Source organism: Pezoporus occidentalis, unplaced genomic scaffold, assembly GCF_034315485.1.
Source record: "Pezoporus occidentalis ecotype Australia unplaced genomic scaffold, CSIRO_AGI_Poc_V1 ctg63, whole genome shotgun sequence".
Taxonomy (NCBI): domain Eukaryota; kingdom Metazoa; phylum Chordata; class Aves; order Psittaciformes; family Psittacidae; genus Pezoporus; species Pezoporus occidentalis.
Genome location: NW_026915977.1, coordinates 32,642 through 54,333, shown reverse-complemented (window position 1 = coordinate 54,333; position 21,692 = coordinate 32,642). Strand labels below are relative to the sequence as shown.

General features: G+C 44.6%; 1 protein-coding gene across 2 annotated transcripts in view; it reads right to left on the bottom strand.

The window, feature by feature from the left end:
• Nucleotides 1-3,643: 3,643 nt before the first annotated feature.
• DDRGK1 (DDRGK domain containing 1) overlaps nucleotides 3,644-21,692 on the bottom strand; it is a 40,365-nt gene continuing 22,316 nt past the window's right edge. The window contains exons 5-9 of one of the 2 annotated variants that reach the window (XM_062640153.1): nucleotides 13,476-13,598; nucleotides 11,359-11,397; nucleotides 6,552-6,608; nucleotides 5,510-5,558; nucleotides 3,644-3,896 (exon numbers count right to left, since the gene is read on the bottom strand). In XM_062640153.1, coding sequence (XP_062496137.1) covers nucleotides 3,724-3,896; nucleotides 5,510-5,558; nucleotides 6,552-6,608; nucleotides 11,359-11,397; nucleotides 13,476-13,598 — 441 coding nt within the window. In that variant the 3' untranslated portion in view covers nucleotides 3,644-3,723. Of the gene's footprint in view, nucleotides 3,897-5,471; nucleotides 5,559-6,551; nucleotides 6,609-11,358; nucleotides 11,398-13,475; nucleotides 13,599-21,692 lie in introns of both variants that reach the window. The other variant, XM_062640154.1, reaches the window with a different exon arrangement.

Sequence of the window (21,692 nt, the reverse complement as noted above, 5' to 3'; positions counted from 1 at the left end):
AACACCGCCAGGGATGCGGCAGCCACAGCTTCTAATGGCCAAAATCATTGCAGTAAGACATGATTTTCAGTGGGGGTAATCTGTCACCACCCAGGGAAAGGTGTTCTCACAAGCTGTTACGCCCCCTTGGGATGCCCGCATCCCACCCTGGGGTTGACTTTGCACTGGAGCAGATGGGAAATGTTTGCACCATTTGTGCTGCCTGCTCAGCTTCAGCAGCACCTCCTGCAAATCCCTTCTGCAGTGGTTGCCCCATCACAGCCCTTTTCCTTACTTGGAGCCTTCCCTCCACAATTCCCACTACCTCCCCTCGGCCACCTTAATCTTGCCTTCCCAAAGACCTCATGCAACACATGAGAAGCTCAAACACAACAGTTCAGAGGAGCAGAAGAAGGGAGAAAGAACCTAAGTAACACAATGCTCTCCAGCTTTTCAGGAGTGGGACACTGTCCAAAGGTATCAGCACAACCAGGGCACCGTGTCCTGCACCGAGCAGTGCAAATGTGACTGCGGTACCCGCACTCCTCATTCCTCAGTCCCTTGCCAGGCTGAAACGAGGCCATTGTTCTGCTCCATCCCATGACCTTAATTTGATGCTGGCAGAGGTTTTCCTCTGAGACAAACCCAAACTCTCTGTCACTGCAGTGAGCCTGGATCCACCTGACCAGGAGGTGTTCTAGGAGATGCTTGTCCATCCTACAGTTCACGTCCGAGAGATAATCTTACGGTCCTTTCCAACCCTAATGATTCTGAGTACACAGCATAATCTCTGTGACCATTTTGATCCTGCTTTTAGCTTAACCAAACTTCAAGCCACTAAAATGGTCTGAAAGAAAGAAGAAAGGGAATTCTGGGCCAGATCCTCAACAAAGCAGCCCTGAGTACAGCCTAAATGACCTCCAAATAATGATGTCTCCAAAACTGGCTCTTCCCTGGAGCTCCTCTTAAGGGCTGGTTTTCTTTGCCACCTCCCCTGTTGATGGGGCAGGCCATGCCAGTCCTTTATCCATTTGGTATACAGTCACCAAAGCTTGTTTGCCTTGCTTGATGTTATGTGCAAGCTCAGCACTTTTGAGAACATCAAATAGCGGTGCAGGTGCTTTCAGAAGAAGAAAAGATACATCAGGGGCTCTCTGGTGTTAGGTAAGTGCAGATCTTTGACTCAGAAGGGAAATGAATTGCGTTACTGGTCAACAAGTAAATCTGGAGCTATTCCTTCAACCCACCACCAAACCAGCCTGCCCCAGAACAAGAAACCTTGTTAGGAAACAGCTCTTCCCTGTGAGATACTGGCACAGGATGCCCAGAGAAGCTGTGGCTGCCCCATCCCTGGCAGTGTTCAAGGCCAGGTTGGACACGGGGGCTTGGAGCAAGCTGCTCTAGTGGAAGGGGTCCCTGCACGTGGCAGGGGTTGGAACTGGATGAGATTTAAGGTCCCTTCAACCCAAACCAGGCTGGGATTCTATGATTTTGAAGGGTGAAGAAAATGAAGACAAAAAGCAGCTCACATCACAAATAAGCACATTGAAAGGTTGTGATGGTTGTTGCTTTTACATTTTTTTACCTGTAAACGCTTCCCATAGACTAATTCTTCCACTGAAAAAGAAGCCGGAGTTTCCCTTGATGAGATCTCACCTTGTGTCATAGCAAAACAAGGTTTTCCATCTCACTTTTTCTGGCCTTTGCCCTCGGCAAAATTAGGCCAAGCTCACTCAAATGAGTTCATTATTCTTATTACTCATTCCACCTACAATCCGGGAGCTCCTGTGCTAGTTCAGAGGAAGAACACAATGCTAAATGCTGCATAATGCATGGGCAAAGTTTAACAGAAAACAGGGATCCCCCCAAGTAATGGGGGGGATGCTCCAGCTTCTTTAAAAAGATAAAAGTAGATTGGACAAAGCAGCAGGAATTAAAACACCAAACCCATCCTAATTCTAACAAAGAGGGGGAAGCAGGAGTAGATGTCCTTGCCCAAAGGTAATTTAGATGAGGGATTTGCATCCTTAATGAAGAGCGTGTGTAGAGCTTGGCTGAGCACTGAGCCTGGTTCTCAGCTGTAACCTATAAACAGGTAACGCTCACTAGGGAAAGTATGAGGAATCACAATCACAGCATGCTTTGGGATGTAAAGGACCTTAAGATCATGCAGTTCCAACCCCTTGCCATAGGCTGTACTAGCAGGGCAGAAGGAAGCTTCCACTACAACGAACGTGGTGTTGTTATGTGCATAGAAACCGAGTGTACTTTGGAGTGATTTCTGTGGATTTGATGTAAAACCTCTGCTCTTTGACCGCCACACTGCAGGCTGTAACACTGCAGCTGGCTCCATCTCATAAAATCCTTGAAGCCATTGAAAACACCATCTCTAACACCAATCTCTGCAACTCTTCCCATGTTGTTTATTTTGTTACAAGAATAGTTTTAAGACAGAATAAAACATCAAGTTAAAATCCATTTTTGAATAACAAGGAGACTTGGCAAGCCTCAAATCTCAAGTCATCTCTGCTGGCTGTCATTGTGCAGCACAGCAACAACGGTCTGATCCCTCACCTCAACACGCAGTGCTGCACCCTAATCCTGCACTCCTGCAGAGCACCCCATGCAGCAGCAGTGCAGACATTACAAAGGAAATGCTCTTCTTTCCATTGTTCTATTGCTATCTCGTTGCAATGATGATGCAGCTTTCAGTCTCCTCCCTATATCTGGCAAAGACAAAAGCAGCCCCTTGTGCCCTCCCCAATTACTGTATAACCATGTAGATTCTGTTGACTTCAGGAAGGGGAATTAACAGGGCATCAATTAGACTATTAAAAATTCATATTCTTGTGCAGGAGTTATATTGACCTCTACAATTAATACATTAATCATCATTAACTTGTTCATTACATGACTCAGAGGGCCTGAGTTCTATTTAGAAGCACCCAAACATCCAGAACACAAACTCCATGGGGAGGGGGTGGCTGAGGCCCTCAGACCCACTTACTTCAAAGGATGAATCATCAGGGGCTGGTTGGTATCAGAAGTGGCCTGGACAAGCAATGAGGCGAGTTAAGCTTTTCCCTGGAGGTGTTTCTGTCTCTTGGCTACAGAGAAATAATGCAGCTTGGCTGTGAGCAAACCTTTCATACTACATAAACCGAGCAAAAATGTATTTATACAGCAAACCTCTGGGAGCAAGTGCTCCTTCTAGAGCTTCAGTACGTATTTCAGTAAGAACAAAGACACTCACAGTATCTTCTTTTTACTCTACCCTTCCAGCGTTGACACAGAAGACAAAAATCAAGCCTCCCCCCTACACACCTATTACTCTGGGTTGTATGTGTCACTGCCACAAAGTTATGCAGCTCTAAGTGCAGAGCAAGTGTGGAGGATTCTGAATGCCATCAGAATCAAATATAACTGATGCAGACATCAGAATGTGGAAACAGTAAGAAGTTCGGGTATAGGCACATGAGACTGCCAAGATAACTGTGTGTAATTTACTGATATTCCTGAGGTACAGAGTGTTTTAGCCCTAGTTCTTGGCTACCTCTGTTGTATAAATGACTGTCCTATTTTATAGCATCTCTAGCAGAATGGAAAGCAAAACTTTCCATCAACTCCTGCAGCTGACACTTAAAAAGCACCATGACTGGACTAGTGGGGCTCCTGCTTGGTTTTAATTACATGGCTAACTCAATACAAGGGTAAACACTTGCTGTATCTTTCTCAAACCAGATTTCATGCCATGGTTGAAGCAGTGGCTCTGCTGTCGGGCTGGAGGTTGATGAGGGAATTGCTTGCTTGGGCCAGCTCTGCGATGGAGACTCGTCCTCGCTGTTTGATGTACTGAGCCACGGCAGCCATCTCCTCTGGAGTGATGTAGATGAACTTTCCTCTGTCATCAATCACACCTACAGGGGGAAAAGAAAGGACCTTGAAGTTAGCACTTCGGCTCCTCTCACTTCCCCACTGACATCAGTCGCTTCTTTTGGAAGGGACATTCAAACTGCTGAGGCTGCATACCATATCTAGGGCAGGCAGAACAACGTGCCAGCAGCCAGGCTTTTATCTCCTCTCTACTGCTGGGTCTTTGAGCAGGGCTATGACAATAGGCAAGTGCCCTGGTAAGAGTGTGCTCAAAGTAACACGCTCTTTTCATTGTATACAGCTATTTGGGAGTACCACAGCAGTTACTTCAGGTACGTAGTTTTGGTGCTGATGTTCTGGGTCCTCAGGGGGCTGGCGGAGAAAGGCAGAGAGCAGGAGGTGCTTCAGAGCCCCTGTGGGGCCCAGTTCAGCCATTCCAACCTGCTCTCTGAAAGGAAATGAAGCTTAATTCCCATATTTCAGTTGCACCATCAAGAATGAGAACAGATCTCTCTGTTCCTAATGCATTACAGGATCACACACAAGGCAAAAAGCCTCGCTGTGGGTCTTTGAGGCCCCAGACACAGACAGGACAGTACACACCCTTTATGCTTTGATTCAGAGCACTTTTAGGTCATTTGAATGGGTATCCACATGCACTCACTAAGACAGTTCATTCCCAGCCACAAACCACAGTATCAGGACAATAGATGTTTGTGTTGGCACCTTCCTTGACTTCATCCTTGGAAACAAAAGAACTGCCCAGCAGTAAGCCAGACTTGTGCAGACAGGGAGCTGCCCACAGGCTCAGTCTCTGCTTACATTCCAACTTTGATTGTGTGGGCACATGGCTAGGAGCAAGCACTTCACTTACTACAGCATCCTGGAGAGCCCTGGGATGTTTGCTCTCCCACAGCGTGCCCTACCCTAGTCTTGGCTTTAGCCACAGCACCTTTGAAACAGGTTTGCAAACCACCCCCAAAACATCCAAGGGATTTCTCCAAATACAGGTTTCAGAAGAGATCATTTTTAGCTGGCTCTGCAACTCCTGCAGGCCTTCAGCAGGGCTCAGGCAACACACAGAAGCCTTCTGCTGGTTCCTGCGCTGTTGGGAACATTCACCCTCTGCCTCTGTATAATGTATCCTAGGAGCAATCACATCCCATTGTGCTTTAAACAGGAGTTAAGCAGGGATAATAAAAATCACAGAATCCCAGCCTGGTTTGGGTTGGAAGAGACCTTAAAGCTCCTCCAGCTCCAACCCCTGCCACAGGCAGGGACCCCTTCCACTAGAGCAGCTTGCTCCAAGCCCCTGTGTCCAACCTGGCCTTGAACACTGCCAGGGATGGGGCAGCCACAGCTTCTCTGGGCACCCTGTGCCAGCGCCTCAGCACCCTCACAGGGAAGAGCTTCTGCCTAAGAGCTCATCTCAGTCTCCCCTCTGGCAGGTTCAAGCCATTCCCCTTGGCCTGGCCCTACAGGCCCTTGTCCAAAGCCCCTCCTCCAGGTTTCTTGTAGGCTCCCTTCAAGTCCTGCTAGGATCCTTTACAGTTTTAAACAGACACTACACTGGAAGTCTCTCTACCACAGCAAAGGAGTTCTCTGCACCACCTATTCACCAGCTATCATAGAGTCCCCTTTGTGTTTTGGCTGTCACCTGTTAGAGTGCCGTCTGCCATCAGGTCCTGGATTCTGTTAATTGCATCCTGTTCAGAAAAGAAAAAGGAATAACAAACAGATCAAGAGAGAGGCCAAAAAACATTTCACACATTCACATGAATTACAGGTGGAGGCTTAGATTTCATTCTTCAGCATTAAAATCATAACTGAAGGATACACGAGTATTTCCACACAGACAGATGCAATGAGCCCTTTGGTTTTAGAAGGATGAAGTAAGCTCCTGCATTCTGGGGTGTTGAAATAACTTCCCTACCTCCAAAAGAGACTATTATTGCCAGGTTACCTGGCTGATTCCAGGAACTGGGGGTGGTTACAGCAATCTTCCCAGGGAATGGCTGTATTGTGCGAAGGCAAATCTGAATACACTCAATATATTCCAGAGCTTTTTATACTTTTCCCTCCTCCATCAAAGAGGAAATCTCTTTTACCAACCCAAAGCAACAACTCACTGCATCTGTTGTAGGTTAACTCTATAGCTACTCCAAGCATGCAGATCTATTACACCTTAAGCTAGTATCTCAGCCTTGGTTTCCACAGTTCTGCCTCTCTCCCCTTCTTGTATTTATGTGACTGCAGAAGCAGATTATGGTTTAGATTTCAACCACATAAATTCCCTTAACTGACTCACTGGATGCTTAAATGAGGTTCTGGTTTAAGAGAGGCAGAGGCACAGCAGCCTGGGCTTACAGCAGCGCACATGGCTGTGAAGGGGCATCCTGAGATCAGAACAACAGAAAACATTGGTCCCTTGAGAGATATACACCAAATGTGCTCTAATTTAAATGAACCAAGACACAAGTATACTTCCAAGTTAAACTGTAAGATGTTTAGAGAACAGAAAAAGGATGGGGGGGGGGGGGGGGAAGAACAGCCTTTGCTGATCTTCACCAAAATCCAAGCATCTTCAGCAATGCCAAGACACTGAGATAGGTGTTATCCTTAATAACCCACTTTCTCTCCTCTCTTTTTAAACCTTTTAAACCCATTGTTTCACTTGCACCCCAAGAGTTAGTACTTACCTGTGTTCTTAAACCCAAATGTGAAGCCAAGTCCTCCAGCTGGATGACCTTTGTTTTCTATGGGAACAGACAAGAGTTAACTGCAGCTGATGAATTAAAGGGTTAGCATACTTCCTCTCCTTTCAAGCAAAAGATACATCTAAGACAAAGTAGAACAAGTCATTCTACTAACTTTGCCTAATAAGCACTTTTCTCTGATGAAAAAACTAACTTAAGTTACTTAAATCAGTCTGCTTTGTGGAAAGACTGAATGCTCCAATGTACTTTGGTGAAGACTCAAATACTTTTGCTAGTGTTCATCCTGAACCTTTCCTTACATAGTGGAATGCATCCCTGCTCATGGCAGGGGGTTAGAACTGGATGATCTTGAGATCCTTTCCAACCCAAACCAGTGTGATTCTATGATTAAGAGGACATAATGAGCACTAGGACAAGAAACAGCCATGGCTCTGCTACCTGAGCTTCTCAACTCTACTTTTCATTTCCAGTGTGCATTAGCCAGATCCCTTTTTGTTAGAGAGATGTTTCAAAGTACCTTTGAAAATGATCACCGGTATATCAATGCATACGTAAAATCCAGGCAGGACTGGCAGTATTAAGTGCTTTAGTCTGTTTTACTAATGTCATGTGTATTAATGCCATAGTAATCTTCCTAAGCAAGTGAACACCTTATTAAAGTTGTCAGTGTTGGAAGCGTACTGCTAACGTGCTCCTTTGCAGGCAGTGTGATGATCTGAGAGCAAAAGCAGAAGCAGGAACTGCAAATACTCATTTTGTTGATGACAGAGATTCTTAAGGCAGCCTCTCAGGTCAGGATGCAGCCACCACTGCTCACATCTGGTTTTAGGCTTCTCTGTAGCTCCAGAGAATCACAGCTCGTGCGCTCACCCGGAGCTACTTGGTTCCTATTTTCTGATCTGCAGAAGTTCTCAACACTCGTCTGTTTAGATGCAGTAGAAGGATGCACTGTTTGTAAGGAGCTTGGAAAACATAACACTTTGGAAACATTCTGGACTACATTCCTAAGAACTCACATATACAGCCACAAGAGCTGCATCTACATTATCGGATCCAATACTTCTAACATAAATGCATTTGGTTCTAATCTTGGAGGCCACTGAAGAAATAGAAGCTGAAACAGATAAAGCTTCTTAGTCAATAAAATCAGACCCACCCCCCCAAGAAAAAGCCACACACAGACTTTGTAGTTGTGAAGTTTGATGCAGCCAAGCTAGAGAACTGAATACCATGGACTGAACGCATGGAGTTGGAACCAGTCCATGGAATTCAGTTCTCAGAGCTGGGACCTGCCAAGGTTCATCACATCTTCTTTTAAAGGATGGGGGGGGCTGGGGGGTGGGTGGTGCAAAGCCACAGAAACAAGAAAAACAGGATTTAAACCTTCACTTCGAGATATTCACCCTCAATGACCAAGTTCAGTGGAAGCTTTCCAAGATAGATCCTGCTGTGAATAAGAGCCCAGAGGGTAGGGTGGAATTAGGATGCATTCCCCCCCCCACACACACACTCTGAAATGTAATGACATTGTGAGGTCCCACTGAACAACACACTTCATGCTTCATGTTCTAGACACGGGCTTAACTTTCATAGAGCAACATACACACATCCACATTTCCTGAATTCATTTAACTTTGGGTGTGATTCTGCTGTTCTCAGCAAGGGATGAAACAGAGCAAGAGCTCTAAGGATTGAGTATGAATGGGATCTTTCTGTCCTTATCTTGTAAACATCATTTTTCCTAAAGGAAAACCAGGAAGGGGTAAAGCCTCTGAGCCCTTCACTATCCCTTTCAGATTGCTGTTTCAATTCACTGGCTGTAACTCAGATGCATTCAGTGATACCCTATCAAGCTGGGTGAGAAGAGTTTGATGGACAAAGTGCAAGCTCCTATTTCCCTGGGCCAACAGAGCTGGTGCTCCACAGGCAGGGAACTGCTGAACCACTCTTCAACCTCTGCCTTCTGAAGCACTCAGAGAACCCACAGAGCTGGTTTGGAAGGCGAGTTGTGTAGCTACAGCACTAGGTAAAACCACAGAGCTCCCACCAAGAGCTGCTTATTCTGCTTATGGCTGCTGTGAGAAGCAAACACAAAACTGCAGCAGAGATGGTGTCACAGCCTGAGCGTAACATGGTGTCTCTGCAGCACATGGGTTAAACAGGCAGTGGGGCTGCTGTGAAACCCCCATAGGAAGGGAGATGCTCTGCTTTCAGACAAGCAGAAGTAGGGGGTGTCAATCCTTTTGGTACCTTTAAGAAAAATCCCATTTAGAGCAACTCCACATAGCAGCGCTGGAGAAAAGAGGCTGCATTTTACTTCCAACACCCATAGGAACAAAGCATGGCGTGAGTTATCTCCAGCCACTTACACCAATAGAGTTATTCAACAGAAGAGCTAAAGTACATTGGTTTTTAATTCGTACATTTTCAGACTACTTGCAGCTTAGCACTGCTTTTTGATCTAACTCAGTTTCTGTGAATAGAAGGGGGCAATACATAATCTATAGATTAAACATACTTAATATTAAATAGATAAAAAGCAGCATTAAAACTTGCAGAAAAAAGCAATGCCCCAGTTCTGCAACTCATCTCCACAGAGGAAATCAGATGTCAAAGTGCTTCTGAATGAGGTTTTCAGCCTGTGCTTAATTTCTCTGACGTCAAGTAGAAGTGACTAATATAAAACTACACATGTGTGCTCAAACACTGAACTGAGAGTTTGTGACTAATCTGTTCCAACCACCACAACCACCAAGGCAACGTGCACAGTAAGAGCCTCCTTCGTTATCCCTTGGAAAAGCTTCCGATTTTCATGGAAGATCCCAAGGGACACTGAAATATCCTATTGTTCTACCTACTGTTGCTCTAGGGCAGCTTGTTTATCAAAAAAGAACAGCACATTTTCCTTAAGCAGCAGCTTGGCAGTATCTTGAAAGCCTTAGATGGAAGAGGTGAACTGGGATCCCAGTGTATCACATAGCCCATAGTAACTGAGATGGAGGGTGGTCTTGACAGACAAGGCCAGTTCAAAGTTCCCATCCTTTTCACAGAAACCCCTCTGGCTTCCATGGAAAACAGAATATTGAAATCCCTGCATGGCTGCAAAATGAAATGTGCCATCTGATGGTTCACAGCTACCCCATGGTTTTATTTAGGCTCTTCAAACATGTTACCCATAGCTTTTCCAATCTATTCTCAGCTGTCTCATCTGCTTCTGGTGGTGCTTCTCATCAGAGCTGACTGGCTTAAGCTGGGGACTTACTGAACAGGGGCCGTTTCCATATGAGCTGCAGCAATGATGGTATGTCCTAATCCGAGTGCTACTACCTTAGACATTCCCACATTACTACCAGAGATCATGTTAATCGGGAAGCTCCTGACAGAGGCAAACCCAGCAGCCTCTCACTGCAGCATGATGGCAATGGGATACACCACCAAAGTGCCACTGACACAGGAGGCAGAGAGCAGCACAGCAAAAGATGCTTGTGCCATAGATGTGCAGTGACTCTAGATCGAGTAGGGGGCTGGAACTAGATGATCTTTAAGGTGCCTTTCAACCCAAACCAGCCTGTGATTCTATGAGTTGCTCAGACTTTCACGGCCATCACTCAAATTCACTCCTTGTGGAGAGATACACATGAGACAAATCACAGATATGTTTAAGTCCATGGTTTTGCTGGGGTAATGGACATGCAAAACTGGCCCAGACTGTGGATTAAAAGAATGATTAGAGAAGCTGTGGCTGCCCCATTCCTGGCAGTGTTCAAGGCCAGGTTGGATGGGGCTTGGAGCAAGCTGCTCTAGTGTAAGGTGTCCCTGCCCGTGGCAGGGGTTGGAACTGGATGAGCTTTAAGGTCCCTTCCAACCCAGTCTGTGATTCTGTGATTAGGACTTCACTAAGTATAGAAGTGATTTGCTTACTAATGAAACCTTTCACACACACACACACACCATGCACTGTCAGATAAGATTCCAGTTTCCAGGAAATGAAGGAAGGGGTTCATTAGGACAAAAGATTTGCATAACATTGTTAGAGTAGAAAAATGCAGTTGACCTTTGATACATCAACTGTGGACAAAGAAGCATTGTCCTTACAGGTCAAAAGTAGAAAATCTCCTGAGCACACCACAGCTTTTAAATAACCAACCATACAACATGCTGAAAGGGAGACTGACACACCCTGTTAAAACAAGTGATCTGCTTAAATATCCCTTCTGAACATTAAAACAACATTGCAAACTGCACAGATTAAAAACAAGAGAAGAATTTGCTGGAGGAGTTGTGTTGACCTTTACAATGCCAGTGTTTCAAACACAAACACATCCTGCATGGCAGCCCCACGCTGGTACAGCAATTCTCATTCACGCTGAGCTGAGATGTAGAGATTTTCTATAATCAGTAGCTGATGTTCACAAACAAAAAGCCTGAATGTCCCAAATCCCAGTCAACAGCAAACACTGCTCTTCATAAATGGGGATGGTGATCCAGCAGGGACAGAGCTCCTAACGCCTGTCCTTATGAAAGAGGGTTAAGAGCTGCAACCCTGCCCACAAAAGCCAAGACACAGCTATAATTACAAACCATTTTAACAATGATGGACATGCTCATGCATGGTTAAGTAAATAACACAGACTTTAGCTAAGGTAGCACTTTTGTTACTTATTAAACATTCAAGTAAATCAAAGAGGAAGTAAAGATTTGCCTTTTTTCTGAAGCTCAGCTCTTTGACAAAGGTATTTCATACAACCTAACAAGTATGGAAAGAGGAGAAAGACCAGCCGTAGCTTACCTTAACGTATTCCAGAAATTCCATTAGGAAGCTGCGAGACTGGATACAGCAGGAAAACAAGTGTTAGTTTAAACTCATGAACATTAAACGCATCACAGCCTTGTTTAGCCTGCATCCTTCCGAAGCTTTAAACATACACCGAGGGAGATTTTGAACTGGAAAAGAATATGCATCCAGATTTAATCTTAACGAGGAATTTAGGAGAGGTATTTTCTAAGGCACAACATGGCTCAAGTGCAATTTGTGTTTCAGTGTCTTTTAAAAGGAAATCTTCAATCTTTTCTTCTTCACATCCTACATACCCCGAAATAAGCACATCTGGGTGAGTTTGTGTATTAAGTTATGCACACGCTGAGGACATTTTGTTCAGAGGTAAGAGTGCAGAGCGATTGAGGAGACAGAGCTCATACAGATGGTCAAGGGTAGCACGCAGCTGTGCAACACATGTGGGAGCTGAAGCCGTTTTCAAAGCTACGCACCTGAAATCCAGCATTTCAATACAGGCAGCTCAATTTTCAAAGGCAAATGCAAACAATGTGCATCTGAGTTAACAGGGGATCAAGTTCCTCTGCAACCCTGGAAATCAATCAGCCTTCATTAAGTGCTTTGCTCTGGACTCAGGGCCTTAATTTGCAGCATGAGTTCCAGCATGTTGGCCTCAACACAAGGCAGTCAGCTCTTTGTCACAGGATGCTAAAACACTTCATCCACCACATGGCAGAAGGGTGGTTTGCCATTTCTGCAAGGCTGGTGTCTCCAAATAACTATGTCCCTGTTATTGTTTCTGAAGATGACTTTTAAATCACCTACCATTAAATTCTAACTCCTCACCCCTACCAAAGATAATCTTACATTGAGATCCAGGCAGCATCAACTGCCTGCCAAGCTCTTTTGAGTGAGGAACACCCTCCTCTGCTCCCACACAGAGAGAGATTAATATCTCCTTGACAGACAGCTTTAGGAACACATTCTGGGTCTAAAGGGTGGTCTAAAGTGGAGCAATTTAACATTTAGGTATAATCTGATCTTCTAATAGGCAAGTATGCATTTCTGAAGGAACCTGTATTAGGAATTATGCATTTTGCTGTTCTCTGCATCTTAAGGAATTCCCCATCACCAGATACAACTTCTCTTGGAATGGTGGAGGAATTACGTTAATGGAAAGGGATCCACAGTGAGATCTTGTGACTGATGTCAAGCAGCACTGACTCATTACAAACTCCTCAGCCCAAAGCACCCTCAGTCACGCTGAAGGCAACTCCATTCAACTCAACAGGGTCACTTTGCCAGAGAAGCAAATGCATTGGGCAGCCCAAATTTGGCACCTTCAACTCAAGAGCACTTTGATAGCAATTAAAACGAGACTAACAGGTTTTCAGCAGGCAGGAGAAGAACGCTGCCTCCCACAGCACCGAAACTTCTTCAAGTTTGCTGTGATATTATGTCAAGTACCACGTCTCAACCACCATCCCCAGCAGTGCGTCTGCAGGCAGCCACAGCAGGAGCATGAGAAAATGCTATGCATGAGTTTGAAATAGTCAACCCTAGCAATCATTTGCAGCACTGAATGCCCAGTTTTCCACTGGATAACCCACAAACACACAGGTTATGTCCTGTGAATTCTCTTAACAGCAGCCTTTAAGGCAAGAGGTCGGTTTTTCATTTGATTTCACAACAGCTCCGTTGGTCTAGAAAATAAAACCAAAACCAAGCAATTCCCTCCAGATATGTGGGCACTACCAACCTCCAAATTTAGCCTTACTTTCATCTGGCCCACTGTATGTGGGCAAGGCAGAGCTGATGACAGTAAAAGTTTATCTGAATTCCAGAAAGAGTTTTATTTCAGTGCTTAGATGACAGGAGGAGAGACCTCGTTTCAGCAATATGCATTTTGCCTCAGCACTCTTAAGCTGTAGGAGACTGGTATGAGGAACTGCAGCATTCCCCAGGAAATACTCCAGGTTAACCTGTGCCATCTACACAATTTAGCTTTAACAAGCAAAACTATTTGGCTGACTCCTGCTTTAAAGTTCTTTTTCATGAGACAGAATGCACTAAGGACAACCCAAGTCTTAACAAAGAGAAAGGAAACTGCAGGAACAGCCGAAGACACGTACCTGTTCTTCTGTCATTGATTCTTCAACCCCTTCCTCTTCAACTACAAAACTCTCCTTCAGCTTCAGGTACTCTTCATACTCTCTCTTTTCCTCTTCTTCCTTTGCCTTCCTTTTTTCCTCTTCCTGTATGGAAAAGATGACAAGTGGTCAGTTTGCTCCTCTTCACATCAGGTTTAAAGTCAAGTCACATCTTCTTTATCTGGTTTTACTAGGATAGGCAGCAGATTCTAACAGGTTCTAAAATGAATCTAAGGTCTCCCTTGATGACATCATTAATTTCAGAAGCCACCCTTCAGGTAGTAACCATCTGCCAAGGCAGTTAAGCTTGCACACAATACACCTAGGCTGCTTCTTAAGAGATCTGAAAGGGAGAAACCCCCTGTTATATTGCAACCTGCTTGCTTCATTTGCATGAATAGGTTTCTTCTGCAGATCCCATGACAGGAAGTCCCTGCCCCAACTGTACTTTTGATGCAACATCCACATTGTCAGTCACTGCCCCAGTTCTGCTGGTGTACACTGGGTGCAATCACAAAGAACAGAGGGGTTACGCTGGTGTCCATGCGTGTGTGAGAAGAAACTGGCTTGTAGAAGAGCTTCAAGTAAAATCTCTTTATGATTTACAAGCAAACTGTGTCTACATGGAGTGTAAAGACCTGTATAAAGTATTTTAGGCTAGGAGGCATGATGTGATTGCACTTAAAAAAGGAGTTTTTACATGTTGGATTGTTAATCAAAACCTACAGGCTCTGCTTTTAGTTAACTTCAATACAAGCTCTTTCGGTTACCCACCCTGATAGAAATGTTAAACACTTAAAAGCAATAATGCTGACCCAGCAAACTCCAAGCCTGTGTCAGTGAAATGGTGATGCATTGTGTAGAATAGCTGCACATTCACAAAGCAAAACTCTGGGTAAAAGTTTTGGGATGTGAGAGATCACTTGAATGTTTCAAGTCAAACCAGGTTTTTATTGGTTTACTTTGGTTTTGTTCTTCTCCAAAACACTTCACATATGTAACATCACACAGAAGGAAGATATTTCCTTACAGAACAGTGTCTTCCACAGAGAAACTTATGCTTGTCCAGCACATGGCATGATGAGAGTCCCATTTGCTATCACATTGCAAAGGCTTGATTAAAACCAGGAAAGATGAGTCCATGAAATTGTAGTGACAATCTCAGGGCATTCCTTCACTGTTAGCACAGCAACTGATCTCTCAGAGAACAATTATATTGATTTCTTAATGCTTACCATGCTGCATCTTTGACACTAATATGGTAATTGCTTCCTTAAATGGCTGGGAAACAAACCCTTGTTCCATTAAATCAGGAAGAGACAGGAACAGGTCATTAAGTATACTGAAAACCATCCACATTAAAAGAGTTGCCATGCAAGGCCAAAACCACCAAGGGCCACAAGGATGCTCAGGGGCTGGAGCACCTCCCATACAAAGACAGGCTGAGAACACTGGGGCTGTTGAGCCCGGAGGAGAGAAGCTGCATGGAGACCTCAGAGCAGCTTCCAGTGTGTGAAGGGGGCTACAAGGATGCTGGAGAGGGACTCTTCATTAGGGCCTGCAGGGACAGGACAAGGGGTGATGGGTTCAAACTGAAACAGGGGAAGGTCAGGTTAGATGTAAGGAAGAAGTTCTTCCCTGTGAGGGTGCTGAGGCACTGGAATGGGTTGCCCAGAGAAGCAGTGAATGCTCCATCCCTGGCAGTGTTCAAGGCCAGGCTGGACAGAGCCTTGGACAACATGGTCTAGGGTGAGGCATCCCTGGCCATGGCAGGGGGTTGGAACTCTTTAGGTCCTTTCCAACCCTAACTATTCTATGATACCAGAAACAGGGATGGGAGAATCGCCCTTCAATAAAACCTGAAGAGAAAATATACTTGGTCCCAGTTTTATCTAAACAAACTCCCAGAAAGTCACAAAAAGGAATGCTACCAACATGCAGCTATGAAACAACAGGACTGGAAGGACCTTACTGTACACACAAAGTCAAACCTAACTTTTAAACCACTCTCTCATGACAAAACCTACAGACAAGAGGGAGCTCTTGAGACAAAACAAGACTGTTTTCTGGGTCATTCATCACCATAACATTTATAAGCAAAAGCCCAAGAGCAGATTTTTTCCCTATAAGCACTACAGGTGCCAAGAGCAACAGAGCCATATTTCATTTGGAAGTGACAGCAATTCTTTGTTCCTTGCAAGTGCATTACATTTAATCTTGATCTTGGAAATAGAAGAACAACGTTCCTCCCCTGGTCTGTTACAGAGGTTGGAATTCTATAGGATTTGAAAGGAGGAAAACAATCATGGCAAAACCTGAAAATTGCTTTGGCAAACAGTTCCCAGATGGTTCTATAGGAAAATACCAGGATACAAAGTCCCATTTATAACTGAGAGCAATATTAACTAAGAAGTATTTTCCTGTTTCTGGAAGGTCTAACAACAAATGAACAAGGCTTGTTCCCGTCTTCTTTGCCTACTTGAAGAACATTAACTTCCATTTGATTTAAGCACACCAGCACTTTACTATGTGTGCTTCCATTTCCAGCACATGCAGAAAAGCAGTTCTGTTGTGAGACTGGCAAAGCACTCAGCTCCCAGTCCCTGTTTTAAGGTCTCCTTAAAAGCTACCATGAGTTTGTTTTCCAGATCCTAAACTTCGATGCTACCATCAGCAGAGCATTCCCAAGTGGTCTGCACCACCACTTTGGTATCTGAAGTGTGCCAGCCCTCACGTTTCCTGGTGGCTGTAGCCTCCTCCTTTAACACTAAGTATTTCCAGAAGCTTTTTTATCTAATAACTACAAATCCCAGCTGCTTCCTGCACAGTCTCACATGCTTTGTTACCTAAGTTCACCTATGATTCAATCTGTAGAAAAAGAAGGATTTAGCCTAACTGTAACCTGGTTCAAAGCCAAGAGCAAAGATGACTTTGCATGACTGCACTGGGAGAAGCAGTCAGCAAGTCAGGCTGCTGTCAACACATATTCTCTGCTATTTTATTCCACCAAAACACTCATGCCCAAGTCATGCAGGAGTTGCATGGAAGGTGCAGGGTCAAATTAAGAAGGTACATTCCCACAAAAAGCAGCCTGGCTGTATGCACAACCCACACATGGAAACAATCTCAGCACCCCAGGGTCTGTGGATGAAACAGAGCCAAGTGCTTGCTTCATGCAAGTCACATTGAGGGCGCTCAGCTCAAACACAAGTTTAACCCCCCCACAACTTTATCAGTCAAGTTTCTCTGCCCATCCCCATTCTGATCTCCTTATCTGCTGTAGTGAAGTGGTAAAGCATGTGGCTCAGGGGTGAGGAGAGCTGGGCCACCTCCCTTCAGCAATGGGTGCTGTGCTGGGGAAACCCCAGCACCATGGAAACTTGGTAACTGCAGATGCTCACCTGCAGCTGCTTGGGTTTCACTGAACCAGGTTTGCTTCTCTCCTCCCCTACATAAATGCTGCCCAAACTGGGGTCTTGCCCCAGTGTAAAGACTTCTTTTTGATCAGTTTAATACAGTGCATGTGATGAACAAACTCCCCCACTTGATCATATCATTACTGAAATAAAAATAGCAAAGTTAATCACACAAACCTTCTGCCTTCTCTTTCTGACAAAATGTCCACATGATCACTGCTGGATCAACTCTACCTCTGCTTGCTTGCTGCAAGTCTGATCAGCACCAGCTTCCCACTGCAACCCATCCCAGCCCTTCCACTGATCCCCAGGCTCTCTCTGTCCCACTTGCCCATCAAGGACCTGGATTTGCTGTGAGGCTCCTTTGAGATTATTACCTTCTGTTTGCTTCTTACCTTTATGACAATTATAATTTCCAAGGCATCTAAAGCACTGTAAGAGCCTGTAGGGACAGGGAATGGCTTTAACCTGCCAGAGGGGAGACTGAGATGAGCTCTTAGGCAGAAGCTCTTCCCTGTGAGGGTGCTGAGGTGCTGGCACAGGGTGCCCAGAGAAGCTGTGGCTGCCCCATCCCTGGCAGTGTTCAAGGCCAGGTTGGACACAGGGGCTTGGAGCAAGCTGCTCCAGTGGAAGGGGTCCCTGCCCATGGCAGGGGATTTGAAGTGGATGAGCTTTAAGGTCCCTCCCAGCTCAAACCATCCTGTGATTATATGATTAGTTATGCCAACTGCACAAGAGCCCAACCTTTCAGGTAAAAAACCACAGCATCTTGAAAACTCTTTCAGGCTTAGAGCTGGAAGCAGACCTTGACTCTTGGGATCACCAATCCCAAATCACACTTTTGGGATACTGTTTGAGCAACTGCACTGTTCTGGCTGGTTGACAGGCTACAGCCTTTGAAGGGTTATCACACATTGCTGTTTTTAGCAAAGGGCGAGGACCCTTGCAGTACTGCCCACCAAGATGATATCAAACCATCACTTCCAGCTCTGCATAACCCCTTTAAGGTGGGACTGAGACAAAGTGGTATCACCCTATGGAGTAAGTAGCTTTTCTGAGAGCTTTGCCTAAGCAGCTTTCCCAGAGAGCAAACTGGTACCTGTGTGCTGTGCCAACTCTCCTCCAGATCCGATAAAGGACCAACTTGCTGACAAACAAATCATTTATAAGCAGCTTATTTGACTGCTAAGTGGAAGAGATCTCATTGCTGGTAAGGAAGGGAAAGCAAACACTGGACTCTCTTCACCCGCCACCTACTATGAGGTGTTCCTTGTTTGTGGCCATTTCTTTAACACACAGAATGAGAAAGGATGTACTGGTTCCTATGCCAAATGCTGAGGATCACGGATCAAAGAAACCCTTCTTGTAGAGCATCCAGTTTGTGCTGTTAGTGCAAGGAAGTAAAAAGGGACTTTACAGCAAACAATTTGCCATAGAGCAGATGGATCTCCAGGATTCCTGCCTCCCTCCCTGTTTAGACACACAATAAATATCTTAAGAAAGGGAGAAGAGATGTTCACCATCCCCTCAGAATCAGAGCAGAAGTTTTCTGCAAGCTTGCATGACTTGGACTTCCTTAGGAGAGATTAATGCTTAAACTGAAACTATGCAGTAGTCCCCATCAGCCTCCAGAAATACACTGTTCACATATGAACAGTGGCTATATATGCCAAACAGATAATGAAAACCTCTGCTGGAAGCACAAATCTTGATATTCATATAATGCTACATGTAATAAAATACCTCAATCAACATTTGAAACTTGGTGCCTATTCTGATCAAATACCAAATCAAAGAGGCAAAAATTTAGGGTCTCAGTTCACAAAAGCTTCATCAGGACCCTTAGGATCATGAGCTGATCCCCTATTTTTACAGCTCTGAAGATAAGACCACTCTTATTTAGGCACTTAAAATGCTGAAGTGAAAGCCTAAATGGATTTGCCCTAATTGGAAGGCTTTGGGCACAGTTATGCTTGAGCAACACAGACCTTGTTTTAACGTTAACAGCAAACAAACACCAATCCCATCTGCTGCGGGGCCTTTTGTTTCCCAGCAGTTAAAAGCTTGCTTGCTGGACAACTGGTAGTTTCTCTTCTGTATCAAGCTTTGTTTTCCAGGGCAGTTCATTCTGTGATGGATTTACAGCAGCATGCCTTGTTCAACACCACGTTTTAATATGGAATAACGATAGCTGTGAGCCCTGCATCTTCACAAGAGCTTCCTTAGCGTAGCAAAGCTAGGCTGAGGGAGTAAAATAGGGAAAAGAAAAGCTCTTATGAGAGCAACCTGCAAGGCTTTGTATGAAGGCACTGTTTTGCAACATCAGAGGAAGTTCGCTGTCATTGATAAGGTGTCGGTTGGTAAACCATCTCACCACTAAAAAACTCCAAGAGTGAAAGGGAAATCCCCAGGGGTAAAGCAGAGCTGAAGTAAATGCCAATTATAAAAGGAGCTTCCTCACATGCAGAGCCAATCAGGTCATCAGAACACTGGAAAGGAAGCTTGAATTTAAAAATACATTATTTGGTTTGCAACACTGCAGCCAAGGGGCAACCACATTTTATTTATATGTACATACAAATAACTTTAAATAGAACCAGGTGGTTATTATTCTCTCCAATATGCAAGATTTTAGCCCCCATAACTCCCTTGGAGGTGCAGTTCCCACCTATACTATAGCTCTGTGTAGAGCTGCCCAAAACCAGATGTCCATTTGCTTATAAACCAAAGTGGGTTTTCATCTGATTCAAGAATTCAGTATTTCCACTAGACTCCATACCTCAAACTGTTTGATGTGCATGTGTGAAAGGTTTAACAGTGACTTTATCACGGATTAACACAGGGGAATTTCTAGATGATCTGCAAGCTGCAACATGATTTTCCAACCCTGAATCTATTTGGCTTCCCCTCACCATCTGACACACTTTTAGATAGTATTTAATGATACAGGAATCAGCTATTGCTGTTCACTAGGATTTAACTATTGGTTTAAGGCTGTAGCTAAAACTCCAAAAGGAAACTCTCCTTTACACAAAGCCAATCTTAGTGCTCACAGAAGTTAGCACAATTTAGGTAGCACTTCTTGGGCGAGAGGCTGAAACAAAGGTTCAACTGAATTTCAGCTAACAAAGCTGGTTGTGCAGTTGAAGACTTGCCATTGTCCCTGTAACCTGCAGAAATAACCTGAAGTACTGGAAAAGGAAGGGGAAAAACGAAGCTATTTGACAACCTTAACATTTGTCTGACAAACTTCAACAATAAACTCCAAGTTTCTTGTGCCTCATGGGATTATATGAACTACAGCAATGGCAATAATCAAACTGCCTCCAGAAATACAACCAGCTGCCCTCTGATTTTATCTCATGACTGTCAATCACTACTTCAGCTACCTAGTCTAATTCTGCCTTTCCACCTCCTAACTTACACAGGGGAAAACATGACTCATGGGAATGAGGAATCCTTTGTCTAGAGGAACATAGACATGACATTTATTCCTATATATCCTGTAAAAGCACAATAAATCCAATGATCCCTTTATCACTTATAGGGGCCTAAAAGAGAGAAGCAATATCTTTGACACTGTTTACCTTTCATTAGGGACTGCAGTGATAGGACAAGTTAAAACTTCAACAGGGGAAGTTTAGATTGGATATAAGGAGAAATTCTTTCCTGTGAGGGTGGTGAGGCACTGGAATGGGTTGCCCAGGGAAGTTGTGGCTGCCCCATCCCTGGTGGTGTTCAAGGCCAGGTTGGACAGAGTGGGTGGCATGGTTTAGTGTGAGGTGTCCCTGCCTCAGGGGGTTGGAACTGGATGAACTTAAGGCCCTTTCCCACCCTAACTATTCTGTGTTTCTATGATTCTACATCACACCATCAGTCTGTAATAAGATTTGAGAGGTACAGTGTTACAATCATAAAAACAGGCTGTGCTTACATGCACAGCAAACCAGCACCTTTTCATTCTATTTGTTTCCCCTCCTATTCAAGCCTAACACACTGAAGTCTGGTTACAGCCCCCTGTTATCACACAATCCCAGACTGGTTTCTGTTGGAAGAAGCCTTAAAGCTCCTCCAGCTCCAACCCCTGCCACATGCAGGGACCCCTTCCACTAGAGCAGCTTGCTCCAAGCCCCTGTGTCCAACCTGGCCTTGAACACTGCCAGGGATGGGGCAGCCACAGCTTCTCTGGGCACCCTGTGCCAGCGCCTCAGCACCCTCCCAGGGAAGAGGTTCTGCCTAAGAGCTCATCTCAGTCTCCCCTCTGGCAGGTTAAATAATACGTAAATAACAATACTGCTTTCTTTGCAGACTGAAGCAGGAACTTGACCAACACAGCCTAACCAAGTACAAAGACTTGGATGAAGATGGAGACTTAAAAGTACTAGAAAGCAGTCGAGGATGAACATTAGATATTGTCAGACACATTTGCTTGGATCCACGCTCAAAATGTTCAGTGGTTACTGGATTAACAACTTGGAACCAGGCAAAAAAAAGTACTGAAAGCAGTTTTCTCTGAGCAGCAGCAGAACATCTGTGATGTAGAATGGTGGGTTGGCTTGATGCCATGACAAAGACTACTGGAAACAAATGAAACACACAAAAAGAACCTTGAAATGGCAGACTTTAAGTATTTAAGGAAGGTATTGGCTAAAGCAGTCTGGATTCAGGCATCTGAGCTATCTTCACAGTTACCAGGAAGGGCCCCTTTGGGCTGTGCCACACAAAGGAAAACCAAATCAACAAAATCAGAGCCTTAGTTCATATTCCTCTTCTCACTGAGTCT